Genomic DNA, 22,241 nt, shown 5'->3' with positions numbered 1-22,241 from the left:
TTGCCTATAGGAATGTTTGTGGACAGATAAATATGACCCTCATGGAATATGAAACTGAGCAACTTTAAAGCATGTCCCCAATTCTTTGACATTGCTCCCATTGAGAGGTGGGGGTATTTATCTTCCCTTCTTTTCAATCTGAGCTGGTGGCTCGCTGGTAGCTAGTAGAATACAGTGCAAGTGATGCAGCATGACTTCTTAGGATAAGTCAGAAAAGGCCATGAGTCTGGTTCTTTTCGGACACTCACTCTGAGGGAAGACAGATGCCATGTGAGAAGTCTGCCATGCTGGAGAGATTGTAGGAAGGCTCTCTGGTTCACAGCCCCAGCTGAGCTTCCAGACAGCCAACAGCCAGTGTCAACTGTCAGCCACACGAGTGTGCCACCTTGGATGTCCAGCCCAGATGAGCCTTCCAATGACAGCAGCTACAGTTGACATCTGATAAGATACTCCAACAATAAACTGGCCAAGCAAGCCCTTCCCAAATTTCTGAGCCACAAAATCAAGAGCAAAATAAACTAGCTATCTAAGCCACTAAGTCTGGCATAACACACTCACTCAAAGAGTAGCACAGTAACCTAGTTTATCACCCAATTTAGAACAGAGTGAGAAGCAACAGAAAAGAGACAGTGTAGATAAATATGCTTAGGATAGGGTATAAGCAGAGTGGAAGGAACATAGTACCTAAATTTTGTTTTATGCCATGTTCATATGTCCTAACCCTCTCTGCCACGCCAGTCTTCTCTGCAGGTGTGTGGTGCTAAGGACCAGAGGGAAGAGTGAGTGAGGGGGGTTAGCAGATTAAAGGAGCCTGAAACCAACATGCACCTCTTCTGTCTGAGAGGTGCAGGGACAAGCATGTCTGGTCATCACTGTGTCTGGCCATTAGCTGGCTGAGTAGCTAGGAGTTTATCTTGTGCAGAGACTACATGAGGCCATAATGGGACTATCATGGCTGTTACTAGTAGGTAGCCAATTTAGGGATGACACTGTTGTCCGAAGTAGTATGATCCATGCCTTATTATTATTTAAAGTGCACTTGGTCTACCTCTTTCTATCTAAAGTAGCACTTTCATTTTTTCCATCCTTACGTCTATGTTCTACACATATCTATTTATTTTATGTGTAGCATGTCTTGTAAGCAAATTATGTGCACATTTCAGCCTGTCCAATTTTCCATAGCAGAATGGAATATTCATAAATCATACAGCAAACATATTACAGCAAGCCCCAACCAGTAAGCACTTACCAGATCAGGTTTGTGATACCCCACTAACTGGCAAGTCACACGACCAAGCCCACAGTCGACGTGGGACAGGTCTACACAAGGAAGTGGATACCATCAGGCATGATGCATTGGGACCACTACTGTAATAATCTACCGCTAACAACCTAGGTAGGTAATGGTAGATCCAGTTATCAAACTCTCAGCAATCTGTTTCTGGAGCCTACACACAAAGCTGATGTCCTAGAGACTGTTGGGGATGGGTTCTTGGTGGGGAGCTTCTCCAAACCCCAGTTCCCAGGACCCCACCCCAAGCCCAGTAAGTCAGAATTTCTTACGGGAAAGAGATATGGGGGAGAGGGTGGTGGTTAATACCGAGAACTTGAGACTGAAATAATTTTGCAGAGGATTGCAACACACACTGGGGGTGTCCAGGGTTTAAAAGACAAGACAGCCTGTACACTCAAAGAACTTTGTTTCCACAGAGCGCATTCTTAATTGTATTACTACACCAGAGACCTTCAGACTTAAAAAAAAAAAAAAAATTGCCTTCCGTGTTTCTTTAAGTTAGAGCAAAGATTCTCAAATTTATGTGCATCCGTATTACCTGAAGGAACTGTTAAAACATAGACGACTTGAGCCCAACTCCCAGTTTCCGATACAGGAGGTGTGGGTGGAGCGCATGACTGTGCGGGTCTAACCAGCTCTGCGGTCCAGGGGCCATGCTCTGAGAACCACCGCGGGCAAGGGGGTTTAGTGGCCGCCTCGCACTTGCATGTTCACAGCATGCCTGCTGCAAACTAGGGCTGGGGCTGCTGCGGCCGCGCAGCAGGCAGGAGGATAGGATTTAGATCCTGATTACACGTGAGCAGATTTAGTCTCTAAGGGGATCTGTTCTCTAAGACGCGAAGCCTAAGTGTCATTAGGGCAGGTTCAGACGCAGAGAAAGGAAAGCCTGAAGCAGGGCACTCTGAGCCGGGTCTTGAACGGTGCCCGGGACCCGGACATCTGGAGGGAGCGGAGAATCGCGGCACTGTTTCTGTGTCGGCGTAGAGAAAACCAACCTTAGCAAACACCGGGAAAAGGTCTGTGACCCTCTTGCCTCCAGCATCACCGATCTGCAAGCTGCCGGCACCGGAGCAGCGTCGGGGTCTCCGTCTCGAGCCCTCCGTGGGGAGCGGCAGCGCCGGCCTCGCCGCCTCGGGGAGCTCCCGGGGCGGGCGCCCCAGGCACCGAGGGTCTGCCCGACGCCACGGCGGGGCTGGCTTTGCCAAGGGCGCACGGCTTGAGCGCGCACCTCCGAAAGCCCGAGGGGTGCTGGGACCCCGCGAGGCTCGGAGCCGTCGCGCGGCCGTCCGGAGCCCCCGGCTGGTATCCGCCGGCGGCGGCCCAGGGAGCGCGCGGCCCGCTGCGGCCTCGCTCCCGAGGCGCCTCAGACGTAGGCATGGAGTAAGGGGGGCCGCGTGGCAGGCGCACTGCCCGGCGGGGCGAGGGGTGCAAAGCTCTTCCCCGCCGTCTCCCCGCTGCACTGCCAGGTGCCGGTGGCCAGCGAGCGGGGGCGGCCCTCCGAGCCTCCGGGCCCACGCCCGCGGGGGGGAGCACGCCCTGCACGCTCCGCACCGGGAGCGCCGCCCGCGGCCGGAGCACTGCGCCTGCGCGGCCCCGCCCCGCCCGCCCCGCCCCTTTCCTTCGCTCCTCCCTGTCACCCCTTAAACCACCGCTAGAGGTGGCGGCGGCTGTTGCGGGCTGGGAGCGCGGCGGCTTTGAGGGCGCGCGAGGCGGTCGAGGTGGGAGCGAGGGCTGGGAAAGCCGGCGGGCGAGAAGGGCGGCGCCGAGGAGGGCGGCGCGCGGCTGACTCATCCCTCTGGAAAGGCCGACTGACAGACACAGCCCTCGCCGCGCCCGCCCGCCCGCCCGCGCCGCTCCTCCTCAACCGGGAGGCGCCCGCGCGCCCGCCCGCCCTCTCCCGGCCCGACAGCCCCAGACAAAGTTTGTCTCCTCAGAGGGACCGGAGCCGCCGCGGGCCTTTTGGAAGGGACCGGGACGGAAGAGGAGGCGAGAGCCGTGCGGGCCCGGGGAGTGCATGGTGCCCGGCGCCGCGGCTGCCCATCTGGAGGACATCGGGGCGGGGTCGGCCGAGCCCAGCTCCTTCTAGCCTCGACCTCGTCAGAAATCGCCCTCCCGGACTGCCGCGGGGGTCTCTGCGCCCCAGCCCGCCATGTCCCGGCTGCTGCCGCTGCTGAGGAGCCGGACCGCGCGCAGCCTGAGGCCCGGCCCGGCCGCCGCCGCCGCCGCCGCGCCCCGCCTGCCGTCCTGGTGTTGCTGCGGGCGGGGGCTGCTGGAGCTCGCGTTCCCCGGAGGCTCCCTCGGCGGCCCCCGGGGACTGGGCACCCATCCCAAGGAGCCCATGGAGGCGCTGAACACGGCGCAGGGCGCGCGTGACTTCATCTACAGCCTGCACTCCACCGAGAGGAGCTGCCTGCTCAAGGAGCTGCACCGCTTCGAGTCCATTGCCATCGCCCAAGGTAAGGGGGGCGCGTGGGGGTGGGCCCAGGGGCCTGGCTCCCTCCTCTGCCCCGCCTGCCCCGGGGAGCCCTGCCGCCCTGGGCCTGGCACCCCCGCCGTCGCCCCTACGGCAGGCCCCCCTCGCCCGCCTGGCCCCGCGCCTGGGACGTCCGAGGGGGGGAACTTTCCGCCTCCTGAGTGTCCCCGGGGCTGGTGGGACCGGCGCCGATCGAGCCGGGCAGCCAGGGCCAACACTTGGCTGGCTGGTTCCTCCCCGGCCTCAGAAGCCCGAGCTTCAGCCCAAATTGCCAACCGATAGATCCTGTTTTGATTTTGTTTTGATTTGCTGTGTGCCTCCCCTCCCCAGCCCTCTATCCCTAAGTCCTCGATGCTTTCGTGTGAACTTGCAGCCGTGCAGGTGGCCGCCTGCTTCCTCCGAAAGCACTACAAACCCGAGAGGCAGGAAGAAACTTTCTTGAATGGTTATGAAACGAAGATGTGTGGGGCGACCGTAAGGAGGGATGTTGCTTCATAAGGCGGAGATGCTCTCGCTTCTTGTTCGCACACGCATCTGGTTGTATTCATTTGAGCCTCGGAAGGAAACATTTCCCTGGGAAGAGGAAAGAGTGTATCACACCAGCAACTGCAGCTACATACTTGCAGGCCCATAATAAGTTCGCTGTTTCGCTAGTTAAACTCCACAGTTTTTGTTGTTTCCCCAGAGATTGAAAGAATGAAGTAAACAAGAAGGTATTTTTCTGAGAATCTGTGGCTCTATAAGAAAAAAGCAGACTTCTGCTCAAAAGTAATCTGGAATGGTGAAAGCAAAGCTATTTTTAAGCCAACATGTTAAAATAGGATATTTTTACAACCAGTGCAAAATGCTGGTAGGTCAGAATTTGAGTGCAGCTGAAAAAGCAAAAAATTCATTAAATCAAACAAATGAAAGGAGTAAAAGATAAAATCACTCAGTCTTAAAATATTTTTGCCATTTAAATACAGTAATGCAGACAAAATACATTGCTACTATTTTATATTATATGCTCATGTGTTTGAAAATTAAAAGCTTATCTCCCACCTCCCCCAAAAGTTGGTAGGTACATAACCATTCTGTATATTCCTGAAGTTTGCAGCATATTGATTTGGAAGATGGCATTTGATTTGCCACAGGTGCTTGAAGGTGTTTCTTTGGACTCTGCACAGAATGGAGGAAAGATTTATCTACCTCATATAAGCATGACTTATCTATACTACTCCAGAAACTTTTACAAGCTCTGTGCCTTTAACTGCTTTTTTTCCTCTCAGTTCAGGGAGTTGTGGACCAGCTTACAGTATTGAATGGGTCAAGACATGTCTACCCACAGTGCTTTTACAGGAAAAATGTCACATTGCATGTATTTTTAAAATGTGTAATCATGTTATATTAAGTCATAATCGAATGCTAGCATATTTTGTAACCTATGTGTGTACTCAGTATGTGGTTTTAAAATATTCAGTTCTGAAAATGAACTCCTTGAAAAACAACATAGACACTCACATGCTGAATTTCTCCACACATTTGACCTTTTCTAAGTAATTTCTTGGACATTCTGCATTACCATTGGTACAAGATTGGAGGGCCCTGTTAATATAATTTTATAACAATTCCTGAAAAAGCACGTCCTGGGTAAATTTCACTTTGTACCTATTGCACATTGCAATAGAGATAGTACATTTTCTGATGAAGATAATATTTTAAAATTTAATATGGTTTTAAATATGCTGGAAAGGATCTATAAACCTCAGTCAATGGAGATCAGTTAGCATCAATTATACTTAATAACTATGTAAGTTATATGAGAGAGAATGCTTGCTTATCTCCTATTTATAACCTAAAGAACTTCAAAGTTTAAATCAACTGTTTTCACCAATGTTGATGACTAAATTACTGCCCTTTGACTCAAATGACACTTACGTGATGCTACTGGTTTCATTTTTAGGACAGCCTTAGTGTTCCTTATTGTTTTCAATGTCAATACATTATAGTTACTATGGAGATAGCGGGAATCATCACTAACAAATTATCGTATTCATTATTATGTTGCAAATGAATACAGCTCATTCCGTTGCTGAGATGAACATTTCTTTTCCCAGACAAATGAAAAATTCTTATGTTTTTACTTTATTGTTGCTTTTTGAATGTTTTTAAGCACCCGATTCATGTATAAATATGTATGTACTTAGTGCATTTTCTAATGAAATAAATTTTGTTAAAAGGGCTTTTTCTTAATGTAGGAGATCTTATGTGTTCTTGGGAAGGTTGCTTGTATGATCTAATGAAGTGTTTTCGATTTGGTGTGGAAACATTACATCCATGCTTTGATATGTGAGTGGAATCTACTGGTCAAATTTAGTACTTCTGCCCTTGTGTTTCTTATGTGTTTATCAGTAGGTATGTGATATAGTCTGTGACAAGATAAAGCATTAGAATCAAATAGATAATGCCTACTTTGTGGGATGTCTTATGGTAGCCTCTTAGGATATTGCGATTTTTAAATTACAAACTGATTTCCTCCCCAATTTTAAAAACGTTGATGATGTGTTCTCAACTTACCTGCTCAACCTGGTATTTTTCCAGAAACAGTTCGTATCCTCCTGATAGTACATTGTTAGTTCATCATTTTTACAATTAGGGCTGGCAAGCTGACATTATTACAGTTGCCTTTTAATTTTAGCCAAGATTTTCAAACACATTTGTCTCCCACTTTTTGCAATTATAATTTCTAGTTATAATTATTTTTAAAAACTGGTTCCAGGACCCCATGGATACCAAAATCTGTGGACACTCAAGTCCCTTATATAAATGGCATACTGTTTGCATATGACCTGCACACATCATCCCAGTATACTTTAAATCCTTTCTAGATTACTTATAATAATTAATACAGTGTAAAAGCTCTGTAAATAGTTGTTATAATGTATTGTTTAGGGAAAAATGACAAGAAAAAATATGATTGTTCAGTACAGAGGCATCCATCCTAGGCCTAACGACATTGTACATGTTGGCAACATGTAACTCCCCCCACCCCGAATATTTCTTCTCTCTGGTTGGTTGAATCTCAGCTGCAGAACCAGCAGATACTGAGGGCTGAATGTATAGCAACTTGGTTTTGAAGGATGGGCAATGGCATTGTTCATTGTATTATATGTTGCTATATTACAAATTACCCCAAAATATAATGGCTTAAAACAAACATGCATTGTCTTAGAGTTTCTGAGGATCAGGAATCCTGGAACAGGTTAGTGAGATGTTTCCGATGCAGGGTCTCTCATGAGGTTGTAATCAGGCTTTCAGCTGGGGCTGCATCTTTTGACCTCTTGACCAGGCCTGGAAGATCCATTCCTATGAAGGCTCACTCACAAGGCTGTTGGCTGGAAGTCTCAATTTCTTGCCATGAGGGCCTCTCCCCAGGGCTTCCTAAGTGTTCTCAAGATGTGGCAGTTGGCTTCCTCCAGGACAAGTGATGACATAGTCTAAGCTGGAAGCCACAATCTTTTATTACCCAGTCTTAAAAGAGACGGTCCATCTCTTTTGCCCTGGGTACATTGTAGGAGGCTACTGTACAGGGTGTAAAACCAGGAGGTGGAAATCATTGAGAGGCATCTTAGAGGCTGCCTTCCACACTTATTTAAGGTGTTGTAATTAATGTTTACTGGAGAATTTTATGTTTATGTAGAGAAGAATTGGCTTTCAGGGAGGCACAGTAAAATATTTGAGTTGAAAAAAAGGAGCTTCTTAGGGAATATTTTTGTTAAATGTGTACTTAAGATATTTTAAAAATGAGATTCTTTTTACATATAACAAATAAGAGATGTATTGAGATGAACATAGCAGTTTTTCTATCAATGTTAGATCTTAATCACCTTGCATTTCTTTTCTTTTTCACTGTATAAGTAGTAGTTGTATACTTTTAGGTTTGCTTGATACCATTTATCTACATCCACATAGACACATCATATAATTCTAAACTATAATCTTGTAGTTCCTCATCTTTTGTGATTATTTAAGGTAGATGAAGAGCTTTGTTTTGAGAACTTGCCATATGGCATAAGAGACCTTTGTTAAGTGAAAGGCTGGAAGGTAAAAAGCTGATATTGAAGTGGATGCCTAGATTTTTCATGGAGTTTTGATCCACTAAGGATCTTGGACTCTTAAGGAGAGTATCTCCATTTTTCTCAGCCATTTTGTTCAGGATTATGTGAGAAAGTAGCAACTTTGTTAAGCTATTAACCTCTGGGATGAATTGGAAATAATTTTGGCTTTTGCTCAAAGAAAATAAGAAAGAGGGCAAGGAAAACATTTCATTCTCCAAAATAAGATATGTGAGTTAAGATATTTCAGTGCCTTGGTTGAAACAATAAGAATAAGGAAAATGTAGCCCCAATTAGACCCAGCAAGAGAAGAGCCAGGCTGAGGACATGAAGTGTGAATTGAGTCAGGAGGAGTGAGATATCTAATAAGCTGAGAGCTTCAGTATCTTGGGCCTAGATAAGTCACATGAAGCTTTGCCGTAATCAATTGTTTTACCAATATGGAAAGAACCTAATATATTAGTATATTCCAACAAATTTACTTCCAAATACTTTGAAGTTACTGGGCATATCGGAGTGGCTACTATTACTAGAGATTACTGCCAGTAGAGAACAGATAACACAAATAAGATTTTTTTCCCATTATAAAATGGATATATGCTATTTAACAGTTTTTAAGCATCACTTACATATAACTTGATGTCCGGAGTTAATGTGATTTAAAACAACCACCATTCTATTATATCTTTTGATTTTGTGGATCGGGAATATAATCGGGTCTCAGCTGGATAATTCTTGTTTCATGTAGTATTTATAGAGGTTACTCTATAAACTTCAGCTGGAAGATGGGCTGATTATAGGGTGGAAGATGATTTCACTCATGTCTGGCACTTTGATGGAGATGGCTGGAAGGCTGGGCTCAACTGGAATGGTTGACCAGAGTAGGTGTATGTGACCTCACTAGCATAACAATCTCAGGATGTTGTAGTAGCTAGGTGATAGACCAAGACTCCTAGTGAAATGTTCCAGAGGGCTAGATAAAAGGTTTAAAACTTTGTATTAGTTTCATATTGCTGCTACAACAAATTACCACAAATTTAGTGGTTTAAAACAATACAAGTTTATTTTCTTAGCATTCTGGAGGTTTGAAGTCCAAAATGAGACTTAAGTGGCTAATAAAAGCATCATTAAGTTCTGTCCTAGAGGCTCTGTAGGAGAATCTCTTCCTTGTCTCTTCCACCTTTTGTCGTTCCTTGGTTCCTGGCCATATCACTCTAATCTCTGCTTTTGTTATATCATCTCCTTCATTGACCTTTTCTTGCCTCCCCCTTATGGTGACCCCTGTGATAATATTTAGGGCCTGGATAATCTCACTCTCTCAAAATCCTAATTTAATCATACCCGCAAAATTTCCTTTGCTATATAAGGTAACATATTCAAAGGTTTGAGGATTAGGGTGTGGACATATTTGGGGGCCGTTATTCAACCTTCCACCTGACTTGTTATGACCTAGGTTTGGAAGTCCCAGATTATTTCTGCTGCATGCTATTGGTTGAGCAAGTCACTAAGACCAGTCTGGATTCAAGGGAAGGGAAATTAGGAAGAGGTATTCCATGTAGATGATGATACTTAATAGTTGTAATTTATTCCTTTCTATCAGTACATTTAAAAAATGAATCGTTTCTGTTGGAAGTCTTGTTTTACATTTTTTTTCTATTAATGCATACCATTAACATATTAGGTTTCTGTTTATTTTAAGAAATTTAAACATTAGTTCTTATGCTGAGTGCTAGTACAGTGATTTCTTTTATATACGGTGCTACATGGGACGCCTTCCTCCATATCAAATTCTCAACATTGGCACTATTGACATTTGGGGCCAAATAATTCTTTGTTGTGGGGGCTGTCTTTCACAGAGGGTATTTAGCAGTGTCTCTGTCCTCTACTTGCTAGATGACAGAGGCACCTCCTACCCACCTCACACCTAGTTCTGTCAACCAAAAATGTTTCCAAACATTGCCAGATGTTCCATGGAGAGGACGTGGAAGGTAGTAAAATTGCCCTGGTCGAGAGCCATTGCTTTATGTGAAATGCTATAGGCCCCTCCTTCTTCAGTCCTCTGCCTTAACAATCCTCCTCTCCTATCATACATTGATGCTCGCTGTTATAAGTGTATGCTTTTTGCTTTCTAGCTCATTGCTTTATTTTAAATTTGTCTCTGGATAAGAACAGAAGAGTAACCCCTTACCTCCCTATCAAACTCCTCACCTCTCTGTCAAATAAATGAGCTTTGCGATAACCGATTTCCTTGATTTCAGTGTCTCTTAATTTTTAAATTCTTGACTAAATTCTAAATATTAGAAACTTAAGAATATGGCTTCAGATAAGTTGAACACTGCTATAGTGTTTAATTCACTAGTGATTAATTTGGTGTTGTTCACCTCAATAGTCACTTACTGCTAACTTTTTATAGCAATCCTGACAAGTTTTTATAAACAAATTTGTGGATAGGAAAATTGAAATAATATGAAGTCTGCAACTTATAGGGTCATCCAGAAGGTTACTTGCAACTAAAGAAAATGGATGCCTTTGAATGTTGGGGATGATCTGATATTGAACCATTAATAGTTTCAGTTTTTCTAAAAATAGTGATGAGTTTGCATAACCACACTTTTGTCTGTTTTCTTTGGCATGTCAGTGTAAAGCTAACTGGAACAAATAGAGCCTAAATCCCTGAGTGAAAATTTTATTAGCATTTTTCTCAAGTCAGCTGAATCAATTAGTATATAGATTTATAGGACTCTCCCCTTGTGCTTGACTCATAGGTTTATGTCTGCTTTAAGTTAATGAAAACAACCACATTAAAAACAAGAAGATAAATGTTAAAATATAATAACTTAGTTACCTCAGATCCTCTGGTAAATAAGAGATCTTCTAGACAGGGGACTTTGCAGGTAACAAGATGTCATTTCTCTTAAGCTCTTAAACATTTACTTTGATAGCTTCTGTTGGAAGCATATTTGAACATAGTACTGCATTTTTCTCTGTCTTAATAAAAGTATCATGAGCACAGTTTAGCTTCTACTTGATGTCAGAGTCCTTATATACTGTATTTTAACACAGTTTTCTTTGGGCTACTTCTATTTGTAGACATACTAGTCATCACACCACGTGCCTCTAGAACACTGCTATTTCAGTTGGCAGGCTTTTTGGACTCTGTCATATAATGGTAGTGAAATGTGCTGGACTTACAGTACCCCTCCCCCTTCTCCTCGGTGCCCTCAGACTATTCTACACTATTCTCATTCATCCCTTGTGGTTGTGGTAAACTCTTTTCTGCTGTGTAAGGAGGTCTGCTTCTTGGCATCTCCGTTATTATTTCTAATGTCTGCTCTTTGTCACTCTTTCATAGTGTTTTTTCTTTTTCTTTTTTCATTCTCCTTTTGTTTTTGATCCCCCTACGCTTCTCAATAGGGTTTAATCCTGATACACGTTTCAGGGTCATAAAGCACTATTGTCCTTTGTTTTTCCAGCCAGCCAATTGCATCGATCACTTTACTATTGATCTTTGACTCTCAGATCTCACGTTGAAGATCTTGTGAGTACTTTTTGCTAATATCCGGATTGTGGCTGTCCAGAGGATCATTGTTTTAAGCACCTGATTAACTGAGATATTACTATTTTTGGATCTTAAAGTTTCAGGGAAATTTATATTAGAATGGTTTTCTTACATAGATTTTCTTTTTTCTTTCTGAGCTTTAGGGTAGATTATTTAGCCCATTGTATTATAAAAACCTTTGTACTTTAAAACAGTTTGGTATTTTAAAAAGCAGCTTCTAAATTTCTATTGTAAAATGGTTCTTATTTTTTATAGAAGACATTCTGCAGCTTCCACTCTTGTTTCTGCTGACACTATCTTCACCACAATTACTTAGCAATTATTAAGTATTTGCTATGTGTCAAACTAACTGAACTGAGTTTTCATGTAATTATTTTGTTTACTTCTCATGGAGAGAGAAGGAATGATCTCTATTCTATATATTAAGAAACTGAGGCTAAGAGGAATTTGCCCAAGATCCTGCAACCTGTGTGGCACAGTGGAGTTTTTAACTTAGATTTGTTTGACTCTAAAACCCCTGTTCTAATTATTACACCTTTCTGGATATTTATACATGGGTTTTTTAACACATGCTGGGGAAAATGGTTACACCTCAAATGCTCAATGAAAGTCACATATCTTGGTCTATAAATTGTTTGAGGAATTTGGAAAAGTCAGAAAACTAGTATTTAGGACTCCTAACTGTCATAAATTTCTAACCTTTACTCTAATTTTTCTTTAGATTTTTGAATGAGTTTTATTTAAAAAAATCTAACATACTATTTATGGGAATACTTTCCAAACTTTGAAAATTTGTTTGCTTAACAAATATTCGTTACTCTCCCTGCCATGTAATAGACACTGTTAGGGGTACATCAGAGAATTAATTAACTTGACATAATACTCTCATGAAGCTTACACTTTTTGAGAGAGGAAAGATATGAGTAATATAGTAAATAAATAATTATAGATTATCAGTGCTATTAGAATAAACAGAATGACGCTTATATAGATAAGGTGATCTGGGAAGGCCTTTGTGAGGTAATATTTAAGCTGAAAATAAAGGATTGAGAAACCAGTCATTCAGACAGCTGGAGGAAGAGCATTCTGAGAAGGAAAAGCAAATACCAAGACACTGAGGTAGGAAGGGACTTGGCAAAGTGTAGGAACTGACAGAAAGCAAATATGGATGGAATTTAATGAACAAAGTGGAGCGTGAAATGAGATGAGATGGGCAGGTAGACAGAAGCCAGATTAGTCAGGGCCTTTCTAGGTAAACCTTAGGAAAGCCATTTGAAGGTTTAAGCACTAGAGTGAAATAATGGGATTTAAAGAGCACTATGGCTGCTAATGGACTTATTGTAAGAGTGCAAATGCATAAGCTGAAAGACCACTTAGGAAGCTGTTACAGTGTTCTAGGCTAGGGATGATGGTAGCTTAGGCTAAGTGGCCACGGAGATGAAGAAAAGGAGGTGGATTCAAGACATTTATTTGAGAGTTAACTGGTGAGTTAGAAAGGGGCAGATAATTAAGGGAAAGGAAATAGAAAGGGAAGACTTAGGGTTCTGACTAGTGATTGAGTAAAAGATGGTTCTATTAACTGTGAGGGAGAAGTCTCGGGAAAAATGGATTTGGGGGGATGGAAATTAAAAGTGCTAAGTCTGGACATGTCAAGTTTAAGATAGCTTTGTGAATGTGAATGGAGCTATCAGGTAATTAGGGGTGTGTGTGTGTGTGTGTGTGTATTTATAACACAAATCTAAAGTAAGTATGGGTGTCAGTAATTGTATATAGATGGAGAGGATCCAAGAGAGAACTAAAAACACCAGTGTTTATTGGAAGGGAAGAGGAAGAATCAGAACTAGAAGGAGACTGAGAAGTATCCACAAAGACAGGAAAAGGAGCAAGAACAGTGTATTCCAGAAGCTAAGTGAAGAAGATAGTGGGAATGATCTGATGCTTTACATAGGCCAAGTAAGGAGAAGGCACATAGGATTTAACACAACAGGGGCTGATATCTTTGTCAGAAGTAATTTTATAAGAACTATGGGAAGAAGCCAGATTTTAGTCAGCTAAGGAGGGGATATCAATAAAGAGAGATTCAACTCTTTAAAGGGAACTTTGGATAGTACTACGATAGTAGCTTGAGTATTACTGAGATTATCTCTGCTCATCGGTCAGAAGTCTGAACTTATTTTAACTATCTGTTACTAGTATACTCATTTTTTTTTTACAGACAGTCCTGTGTAGAGTTCTAGTTCATCAGAGAAAAATAAAATATCACAGGTAAGCAAGTCACACCCCTTTTTAGCAGCATTTTGTAGAAAATATGCAGGCCATTTAGCAGGTAAGATCTTTTCATTTTCTTTAGTAAGAAGCTTATAGAAATCAAGAAGATAATTTGAAACTCCATTTTTCAAATTAAAATACCCAAGAGCTAGGGGTAACGTTTATTCCTGGGCTACAGGACTTTCAGTGCTAAAACTGGGATAGTCCCTGGCAAACTGGATGATTGGTCACTCTACCTGATGGTATTTTTGCCCTTCTCACAGATTAAAGCTTTTGACTCATAGGAGAGGTTGAAAAAAGGATCTAAGGTAGAAGTTCATATCCCTTCTGCACAACTGCTTTTCTACTCCTGAAGGTCGGCGCCAAATTGGACACTTTCTTAAGATTCCTTCCCTAATCACTTTTTGTGTCTGGTGGGATAGCTGGTCAAAGAGTTTCTAAAAAAGTATGGACTCCCCTGACTTATGCCATTGCCTTCCCACTGTCCTGCCAGCCTGCACTCTGCCTTCACCTGTTCCCTTACTATTCTAGCTGTACCCTTCTTAAGGTGTCTGGTTGCATTGATCTCAAGTAAGCAAGTGCTAATGTCCCCTCTGTCCTTGCAGGTGCCTGCCTCTCTTAATTTAGGCCAAGTTGTTTGCTCTATGACTTCAGTTCTCTTTTGGGTTCGGTTCAAAATAAGTCATGAATTTGAGTTTACTTTGACTTTGTTTCACTGTGAGGGTGGTGACAATGCTCTTTGTAGCTCTCTACATCCCACAGTAGAAACTAGAACCTTGCTTCACAGAGTTTAAAGTACATATAAAATTATCTGGGAATCTTGTTGAAATACAGATTCTGTTTCAGTAGGTTTGAGGTGGGACCTGAGATTCTGCATTTCTAACAAGTTTCCAGTGATTTCAGTGCTGCAGGTCCAGGGACCATATTCTGAGTAGCAAGGTTATAAAGGTGGTTTTGTTTTTTGTTTTAAGGTGGGAGAGAGGCGAGGTCACATAGATAAAACTTAGGCATGCTTGAATTGTGAAAGGGAACAGGCAAACAGATGTGAGAATGATAATGTAAGATGTGGCACATTTGGTGAGCTGACTGAATTTTGTTTGTGTGTGAGAAAGGTCTCATGGTTTAAAAAACATCCTAGTTTTGTTTTGTTTTGTTTTTTTCTTTTGCTCAAAGGGCCTTCTTAGACATTAGAAAAAATGTGAGTTGTTAATACTGATTTTATAGCTATACAATGATAACTTTTTAGTGTAATTGTGCTTTCCCCACTTAACTTTATATTACTTTTTAAATTTTGAAAAAATCTCAAATTTATAGAAAAGTTTTAAGTATGGAACAATAAGCTTTTCCCCCTCCCCCAGTCATTTGAGACTATGTTGCGGACACGAAGCCCTGCCATCCCTGTCACAGGTTAAGTTCCTTGGGAAGCAGTCTCTGAGACAAAGATAAGCATGCAAGAAATTTATTGGGGAATACAGTGTCAGAGGAAGCCTCAGCTGACCCTGCGGAAGGTTCTAGAGATAGGATGAACCTTCAGTGTTGTCCTGAGTTGGGTGAGAGGTCTGTGTCTCTCCCTCTGTGAGAGTGAGCTATTGGGTGTGGACTGCCCTGGGCAGGGTGCAGAGCTTTGGGTGAGGCAGCATTGCTCGGCCGAGGCAGTCCTCCAAGATGTGGGAATGTTGACAGTGCCGTTGAACTGCTGCCATTTGAGAGACTCCAGATACACAGCCAGAGGATCCTGGAGAAGGTGAACTTTATCATGTTCATAAATGAGGAGGTTGTGATTAAAAGGATGAAAATGTTCCAGAGGAAGTGACTCTGGTGCAAACTTCACATTAAAGGAACTCTCAGAGATATTTTATGACATTGAAAATACAAAAGATAAAATGTGTAAGCTAATTCAGACTGAGAAAGGAGTATGACAACTCACCAAGGCATAGAAAAGATGCTTGCTCCATACTGTATTATATGAGTAATAGCACTGTTGAAGCTACCTGTGATAATTTTTTTTACAAAGAAATAATCAAATACTTTAATTATCAGTGTTTCTAATATTTTAAATTATGGTATACTAAATAAACATTAGTTTTGCTATTTCCAAATTTTCCTTTATAACTGTCAGTAAAAGAGTTTTTTAAATTTTTTTATTGCAATATAATTAGCAACACACTATTAGTTTCAGATGTATAAGGTTATGATTTGATATTTGTTTATGTTGCAAAATGATCACCACAATAATTCTAGTTAACATTCATCACCATACATAGTTCCAGACTTTTTTTTCTTGTATGAGAGATTTCAGTGTTTGGAAAAAATTTTTAAAGATCACAGAACAATTGTCATTTTCTTCATTGGTTATTTGCAGTTTCAGCTTGCATTGTCATTCTAATTGTCCCACACTACTGCTCTAGGTGAGGGCTGCCTATATTAAAGCATGCTTCACTTCAAAGTTTCATATATCCTTTTTATTTATACATATTTTACTTTATTGCTTGAATACACTTTGATTTTAAAATATTTTTAGCATGCAGATATCCCAAACCTGAGATTGCCATTGTGAAGTCAGCGAAGAAGGTATCATCAGCAGAGACCCCTGATAGTTTTGGTATAGTACAATCTTAACAGTATTGATTGATCGTTAGATGTTTATTGCAAATAGCAAAGCATCTATTTAACAGAACTTTTTGACTTCTTGCTGGTTTGAAATAGCATGCTTTAGTTATAATTTTTTTGCATCATTGTTTTAGACCGTCTATAGAATATTTTTTATTGTCTAATCCTAGATTTTGTGGATATGATGGAATAATAATTGCATGTTTAATTAACTGAAGGATTAAATTTATGACCTTAACAAACGACCAAATCACTTATATTTAGTTATATTTAAATAGTGTATTTTAAAAATTGTTGCAATAACCCCAGCAAGGCACACATACGAAGCAACAAAGATGAATGCATAGGAAAAAGGACCACATAGGGAAGCTTTCAGAATATTGTAAAGAGAAACTGGATTTAAGTAACTGAGCTTCAGAAAAATATGTTTTAAACATATGTTCTTGAATAATTTGGAAGCCTTATATAATTTCATTTTAAGGCCATTCATGAAATTTATTTTAGATTTAGTCTCCATACAGCTTGATATCTAATTTATGTTGCATGTTGTAGTGGTGGTAGTATTGGGGGAATTGTATTGAGTGTGTGTGTGTGTGTGTGTGTGAGAGAGAGAGAGAGAGAGAGAGAGATTGGGGAGGAAGGCAGGCATAAAAATAAATATCTCTATTCGTATTTTATTTTGTATTACTATTTAATACAGATACATTGCCTAAGAAGTATAACACAGTATATGAAAAGGAATCAGAAATATTTTATGGACCAGTTGAAATTTTAAAAGGGTAACTACAACTTAGTTTTCTTAGGCTTTATACAGGGGTTGGCAAAAGTAGGTTTGCAGTTGTTTGTATGGAAAAAGACGTTCAGGTTAAATAAATAATAATGCAAGAATAAATTCTTTCATGTACTGATAATATTTTACATATTCATATACAATTGATTCTTGGTTCTAAATGGTTTGTTTTAATTGAGAATTTACTTTTGAAAGGAAAATAGAATAAGAGAATGAGCATATGGATTTTGGACTTGGCTACGCATCTATGAGTAAGTCACTTAACATCTTTGGGCATAAGTGGCTGCATCATCAAAGTGGAGAATTAAGTCAGTATTTCTCAGTGGGCATACTGCTAGCGTTTGGGCTGGATAATTTTTCATTATAAAGGGCTCTTATGCATTGTAAGATGTTTAGAATTCCTAGTGCCTGTAGCATTTCCCAGTCAGTATCACATCCAAAAACATCCCTGCATTTTAGAGCATCTTGTAGGGTGACAAACCACCCCATGTTGAGAACCACTAGCGGGTGGTTTCCAAGAACCCTTTCGCTGCTCACATTCTATGAAAGAATATTTATTTGGGGAATGATTGAAAGAGAAAAAGGTAATGCAGTGACTGAAAAATCTCTGCTCATTCCTAGTATAAAGCAATTTTATTTTAAAATGAATATCTTCTGGGACTCTATATAACCATACCCACAGATACATCTGCCACTTATGATGTTCCAAGATGAATTATTATTTTGTCCTAGCTCACTTTAAGTTCTCCATCTATAATATAATACAATACAAAATCCATAGTTAAATGATTTTCTAAACTTAAAGTTATACATTATAGTGTTATCTCTATACCTAATAAATAAGTAGAAGTTACAAGATCTCTTTTTTAAAAGTTGTTTTTTTGTATCTTAGTCTTTTTAAAAAAGGAATGTCATTGTATATAGTAATTATTCTTTTTTTTCTTCATTTGGCATGAAGAAAAGGAATATAGCCTCTGTATATTAAGTAGTATATATAATTGTCCCAAGTTCACAAGTTAGACATGTAAAAGCAACCACTAATCAATAGTATATTTGATTATCTTTAAAACTCCATGAAATGACAGCTATAAGAGAAATAATAATTTATTATGATAATTTATTTCTCTTATAGTATAGAGAATTATTATTTCTCTTCTAGTATTTACTATTTCTTAAGTCAGAGGTAAACAATTAACAGGTTAGTATATTAATGAGGTTAATAAAGATGATAATTCATTGGGCATTATCATCTCATCATTACTACTGGGCAACTCCTGTTCTCTCAACTGTTACGCCACTGGCCTGCCTCAGCCCAGGAATTGGTTAGTTGCCCTTAAGTAAACTGGATTGCAGCCTAGGTTGCAATGAAGCCCCAGGTCACATGATATGTACCCCAGAAGGTTAATGAGATGACTGTATTATGTGATCTGTATAGAAATTTCTTTACTACATAATATGCAGGAAACTTTTAAATACTAAATAAAATTACAAAATCACACTCAAATTCTTTTGGGGGGAATCTTAGCTAAAGCATATATATTTTAAAAATAATTTTAAAGTCCTTTTATAATTATAGTCTTTATTTTAAAAGACAAACCTGTTGATTGAAATTTACTAAGTTAAAAAGTTAAATTCCTTGCTATTTCTGAAGAGTATTTTCATTTTTCAATTTTGAATGTCAGTTTTTATATTTCCTAGCCATATTAATTTGTTTATTTTAAAAAATATTGCTGTCTAGCTTCATAAACCTCTTTTGGTGCATGTTTGATTTTTTTTTTACATTTAATATGATTTGCTTAAATTGTTTTGCATACAGCATGGTTTGAACTTCAAGTTTGTATATTTTAATGTTATATATTTATTATAGAATTTACCTTATCCATTGGAACTTTCGGTTCTATTAAAAGTCTAAGCAGTTATTTGTAATGTTCAGAAATATTGCCCCCAGCCCGGCCGGGAGTGGCTCAGTGGTTGAGCATCGACCTAGGATCCAGGAGATCGCAGTTCGATCTGATCAGGGCACATGCTCGGGTTGCTGGCTCCACCCCCAGTTGGGGGCATGCAGGAGGCAGCAGATCAATGACTTTTTTGTCACTGATGTTTCAACTCTCTCTCTCTCTCCCCCCCTCCTCTCTCTGAAATCGATAAAGATATATTAAAAAAGAAAAAAGAAATATTATCCCCAAATTGTTGCTTAAACATAGTAGTTTCATCTCTCCTTTTTACAGATCTCTTATTAGGCCAAATAGTGATCTGTGTTGCCAAGTCTATGCCAGTACTTTCTTGGGAAAATGCTAGGGTGGGGCCGGGAGTAGATATTATTAGGTGGTCAAAAGATCAGAAAGTAGATAGTTGGGCACTTAAAGAGTATTTAGTTTTTTGTAATGAAAGGAATACTGTGTGTATTAAACTGTTCCTTTTATGTCATTCAGGGTGAAGTTGCTTTGATAGTTACTAAGTCTGTTATAAATGATTTTAAATTTTTTCCTTGATTTGTGATCTTATATTGATGTTTACTAACTTTTTCTTCTGTCACCTCCATTTTGATTTTAAACCTTTACAGTTAATTTTAAAACTTTAGATAATGCATTTTTCAGTTCTTTAATAATTTCTATTTGAACATATTTTCATTTACACCTTGGGTATACTTTTAATTGCTACTTTAGAGTCCTTGTCTGCTACTTCTAACACTTGAGTTACTTTTGATTGGTCTCCATCTATTGTTGTTTTTCCTGAGAATGGGGCATGTTTTCCTGTTTTTTCTTGAAGTAATTTTGAACTGTATCCTAGTCATTGTTGTGATTATTATGTTACAGAGACCCTGGATTCTGTTTTATTCTTTAAAATACAGATTTTTAAAATTTGTTTTAGCAGGCAATTAATGGTTAGGCTTATACTACAAATCTGTCTCTTGGACTGCTGCTCAAACCTTTCATTATTTTACCCTTAGCTAGGATTTTGGGGAGTCTTCCCTTTGTGTGGCTCATAGATGAGCCATATATTTGAGCTGAATGTTTGTAGAATTTAGGATTCTTCCATTCTGATTCTGTTTTTTCCAGGATTCCCCTCCTACTTTCTAGGGGCTTTGGTTACTTTGCACCCTGCTCACTGCTTCTTCAGACCAGAAAACCTGGAGATATTTCATTAGCGTTTTAGTGGTTCTGCACATTGTGGATCGAGGCGTGCCCTCAGGCCAAAAACTGCAACAAACAGGCAGTTCATTTAGTTCCATTCCTCCAGAATTCTGAGTGTTGATTCCTCTCCAGAATCAACATATGTTTGGTCATTTTCCAAGGCTTTCAGGTGCTTATTTGTTTATATTGTATTTTAGTCTATAGTTTATAGTTGTTCTGTGCAGAAGGATTGGTCTGATAGAAGGTTCTTCAGCCAGTGTTAGAAGTAGGACTAGAATTTTTTAGGTAAAAATAGTTGGAAAATATGGTGTGGTGAAGTACAATCTTAATGTCATATTATTTTAAAATCTTCAGGAAAAGAAATTATAATGTATATAATACACACACAATAACTGAAAGAATTGGTTTTTCTGACTACAAAGTTGGCTGAATAAAACATTAGATTAGAATACATTTCCAATGTAAGTGTAGATAGTTTACCTATGCCAGAAGAAAATTCTTAAGGTGAGGATACATAGGTAGGGAAATAAAGTTTCTAGGGTTTATTGTGACTATTTTCAGTAAGGTTATATTAGTAGCCATTGCATTTTAAAGCCTGTATATATTAATGAAACCTTGGGTTTGTTTTCAAGATTGAGTTCTGTTGTTTATGTACATCTAATGTTTTTTACTTCTGATACATATTTTGTTTTGATTCAGTTAATATGGTAAAGAAGAAAACAGTTTCAAAGTGCTCAAAGTGATCAGTTTATAATTTTAAAAATTTTGATGGTTACTTTCCATAAAGTGTATGTTTTGTATAAAATTTCCACTCTCTAAGAAATGTCTCTTTCATATTTCCTCTTGCCATTCCTTTGGTTCTTTGTGAAGCAGGAGGCAGAACCTGTGATTTGATTTTTACATTCAACTCTGTGCCAGTGGTTTTCCTTTCTGCCCTATCTCCTTTATTTTATATTTCTTTCTCTTTTTCTTTCTTTAAAAAATTATGTTTTGTTACCTTTAATTTTTAACCTTTCTCTGTAGTTAGAAAGATTATATACATTATTTGTGGGTTTTTTTCTCTTTATGGTTGCACATTATACATTCACCTGGCCCTAAATCTTAGGAGTTGTAAAATATTTTAAGTATTTTGGTGAGTATGTAGGGAATTTGAAGAAGAAAAAGGATACTTTATACTCTCATTCTATTGGGAAGGTCTGCTTGTTGATTTTTAGATGTTTCAAGATGTTCTAGTCCATTGACAAGGACTTCTCACAGTGTCAGAACTGTAGTGATAATAAGAGTAAAGCAACTAGCAAATAGTTCTGGTATTTTATCACTTTTGTATATTTATTTCACCAGCAAACTCTCTGTGGACTACAGTGGTATTCTACATTCTTTTTTAAAAATTTGGAAAACTATTTGCATACTTTGAAAGTAAATTTTGAGGTAATTGTGCAAGTCAAAGAATGGAGAATATATTTTAATCAGATGTAAAATTCTACAAAGATTAGTATATCTTTATTTCTTAATACTTCTAAAAGAGGAAAAACAAAACTTAAACTTGAATTCTTAGAACTTTCTGAATACTACAATTGATTAAACCCTAGGTTTTAGTGTATTTAAAGCCAGATGGTACTATATGCTTTTTAAATAAAATAGCACTCACAAATATGATCCATACTTTTTTAATATACCTTATATATGGAGATTTATTTGCTTTTTGTTTTTTTAAACTAAATTCTTCAGTTCTTATCTTGTCATAGATTATAAATAAATATTTTAGGAAATATATATCCAGTTTGTAATGTGTTTTGTTGGACAATCTGGTTGTATTAAATCTTAGAGCAGAGCAATCCATGGTGTGGGCTCTTCTCTACAGGTTATCAATTAATTCTGTGGGATTAATTCATGAGGATGAAGCGGGTAGAATTCTCTGCCATTTTGCCACAGCCCACTCTTGTGCTTATACAAATGGTGAGGTGGTGATTATAAGACTGGATAGTTTGCTTTTTTGTAATTATTGTTAATTTTTAGATT

General features: G+C 39.5%; 1 protein-coding gene across 2 annotated transcripts in view; it reads left to right on the top strand.

Annotated features, from left to right (window-relative positions):
* Window positions 1–3,264: 3,264 nt before the first annotated feature.
* Window positions 3,265–22,241, top strand: part of TMEM65 (transmembrane protein 65) — a 38,929-nt gene continuing 19,952 nt past the window's right edge. Inside the window, exons 1-2 of one of the 2 annotated variants that reach the window (XM_087825476.1) lie at window positions 3,265–3,750; window positions 16,210–16,290. In XM_087825476.1, the coding sequence (XP_087681602.1) occupies window positions 3,444–3,750; window positions 16,210–16,290 (388 nt within the window). In that variant the 5' untranslated portion in view covers window positions 3,265–3,443. The remainder of the gene's footprint in view (window positions 3,751–16,209; window positions 16,291–22,241) is intronic. The other variant, XM_016216053.2, reaches the window with a different exon arrangement.

The sequence above is a fragment of the Miniopterus natalensis genome, chromosome 16, assembly GCF_054644295.1.
Source record: "Miniopterus natalensis isolate mMinNat1 chromosome 16, mMinNat1.hap1, whole genome shotgun sequence".
Lineage (NCBI taxonomy): Eukaryota > Metazoa > Chordata > Mammalia > Chiroptera > Miniopteridae > Miniopterus > Miniopterus natalensis.
This window is presented reverse-complemented; position numbering and strand designations above follow the sequence as displayed.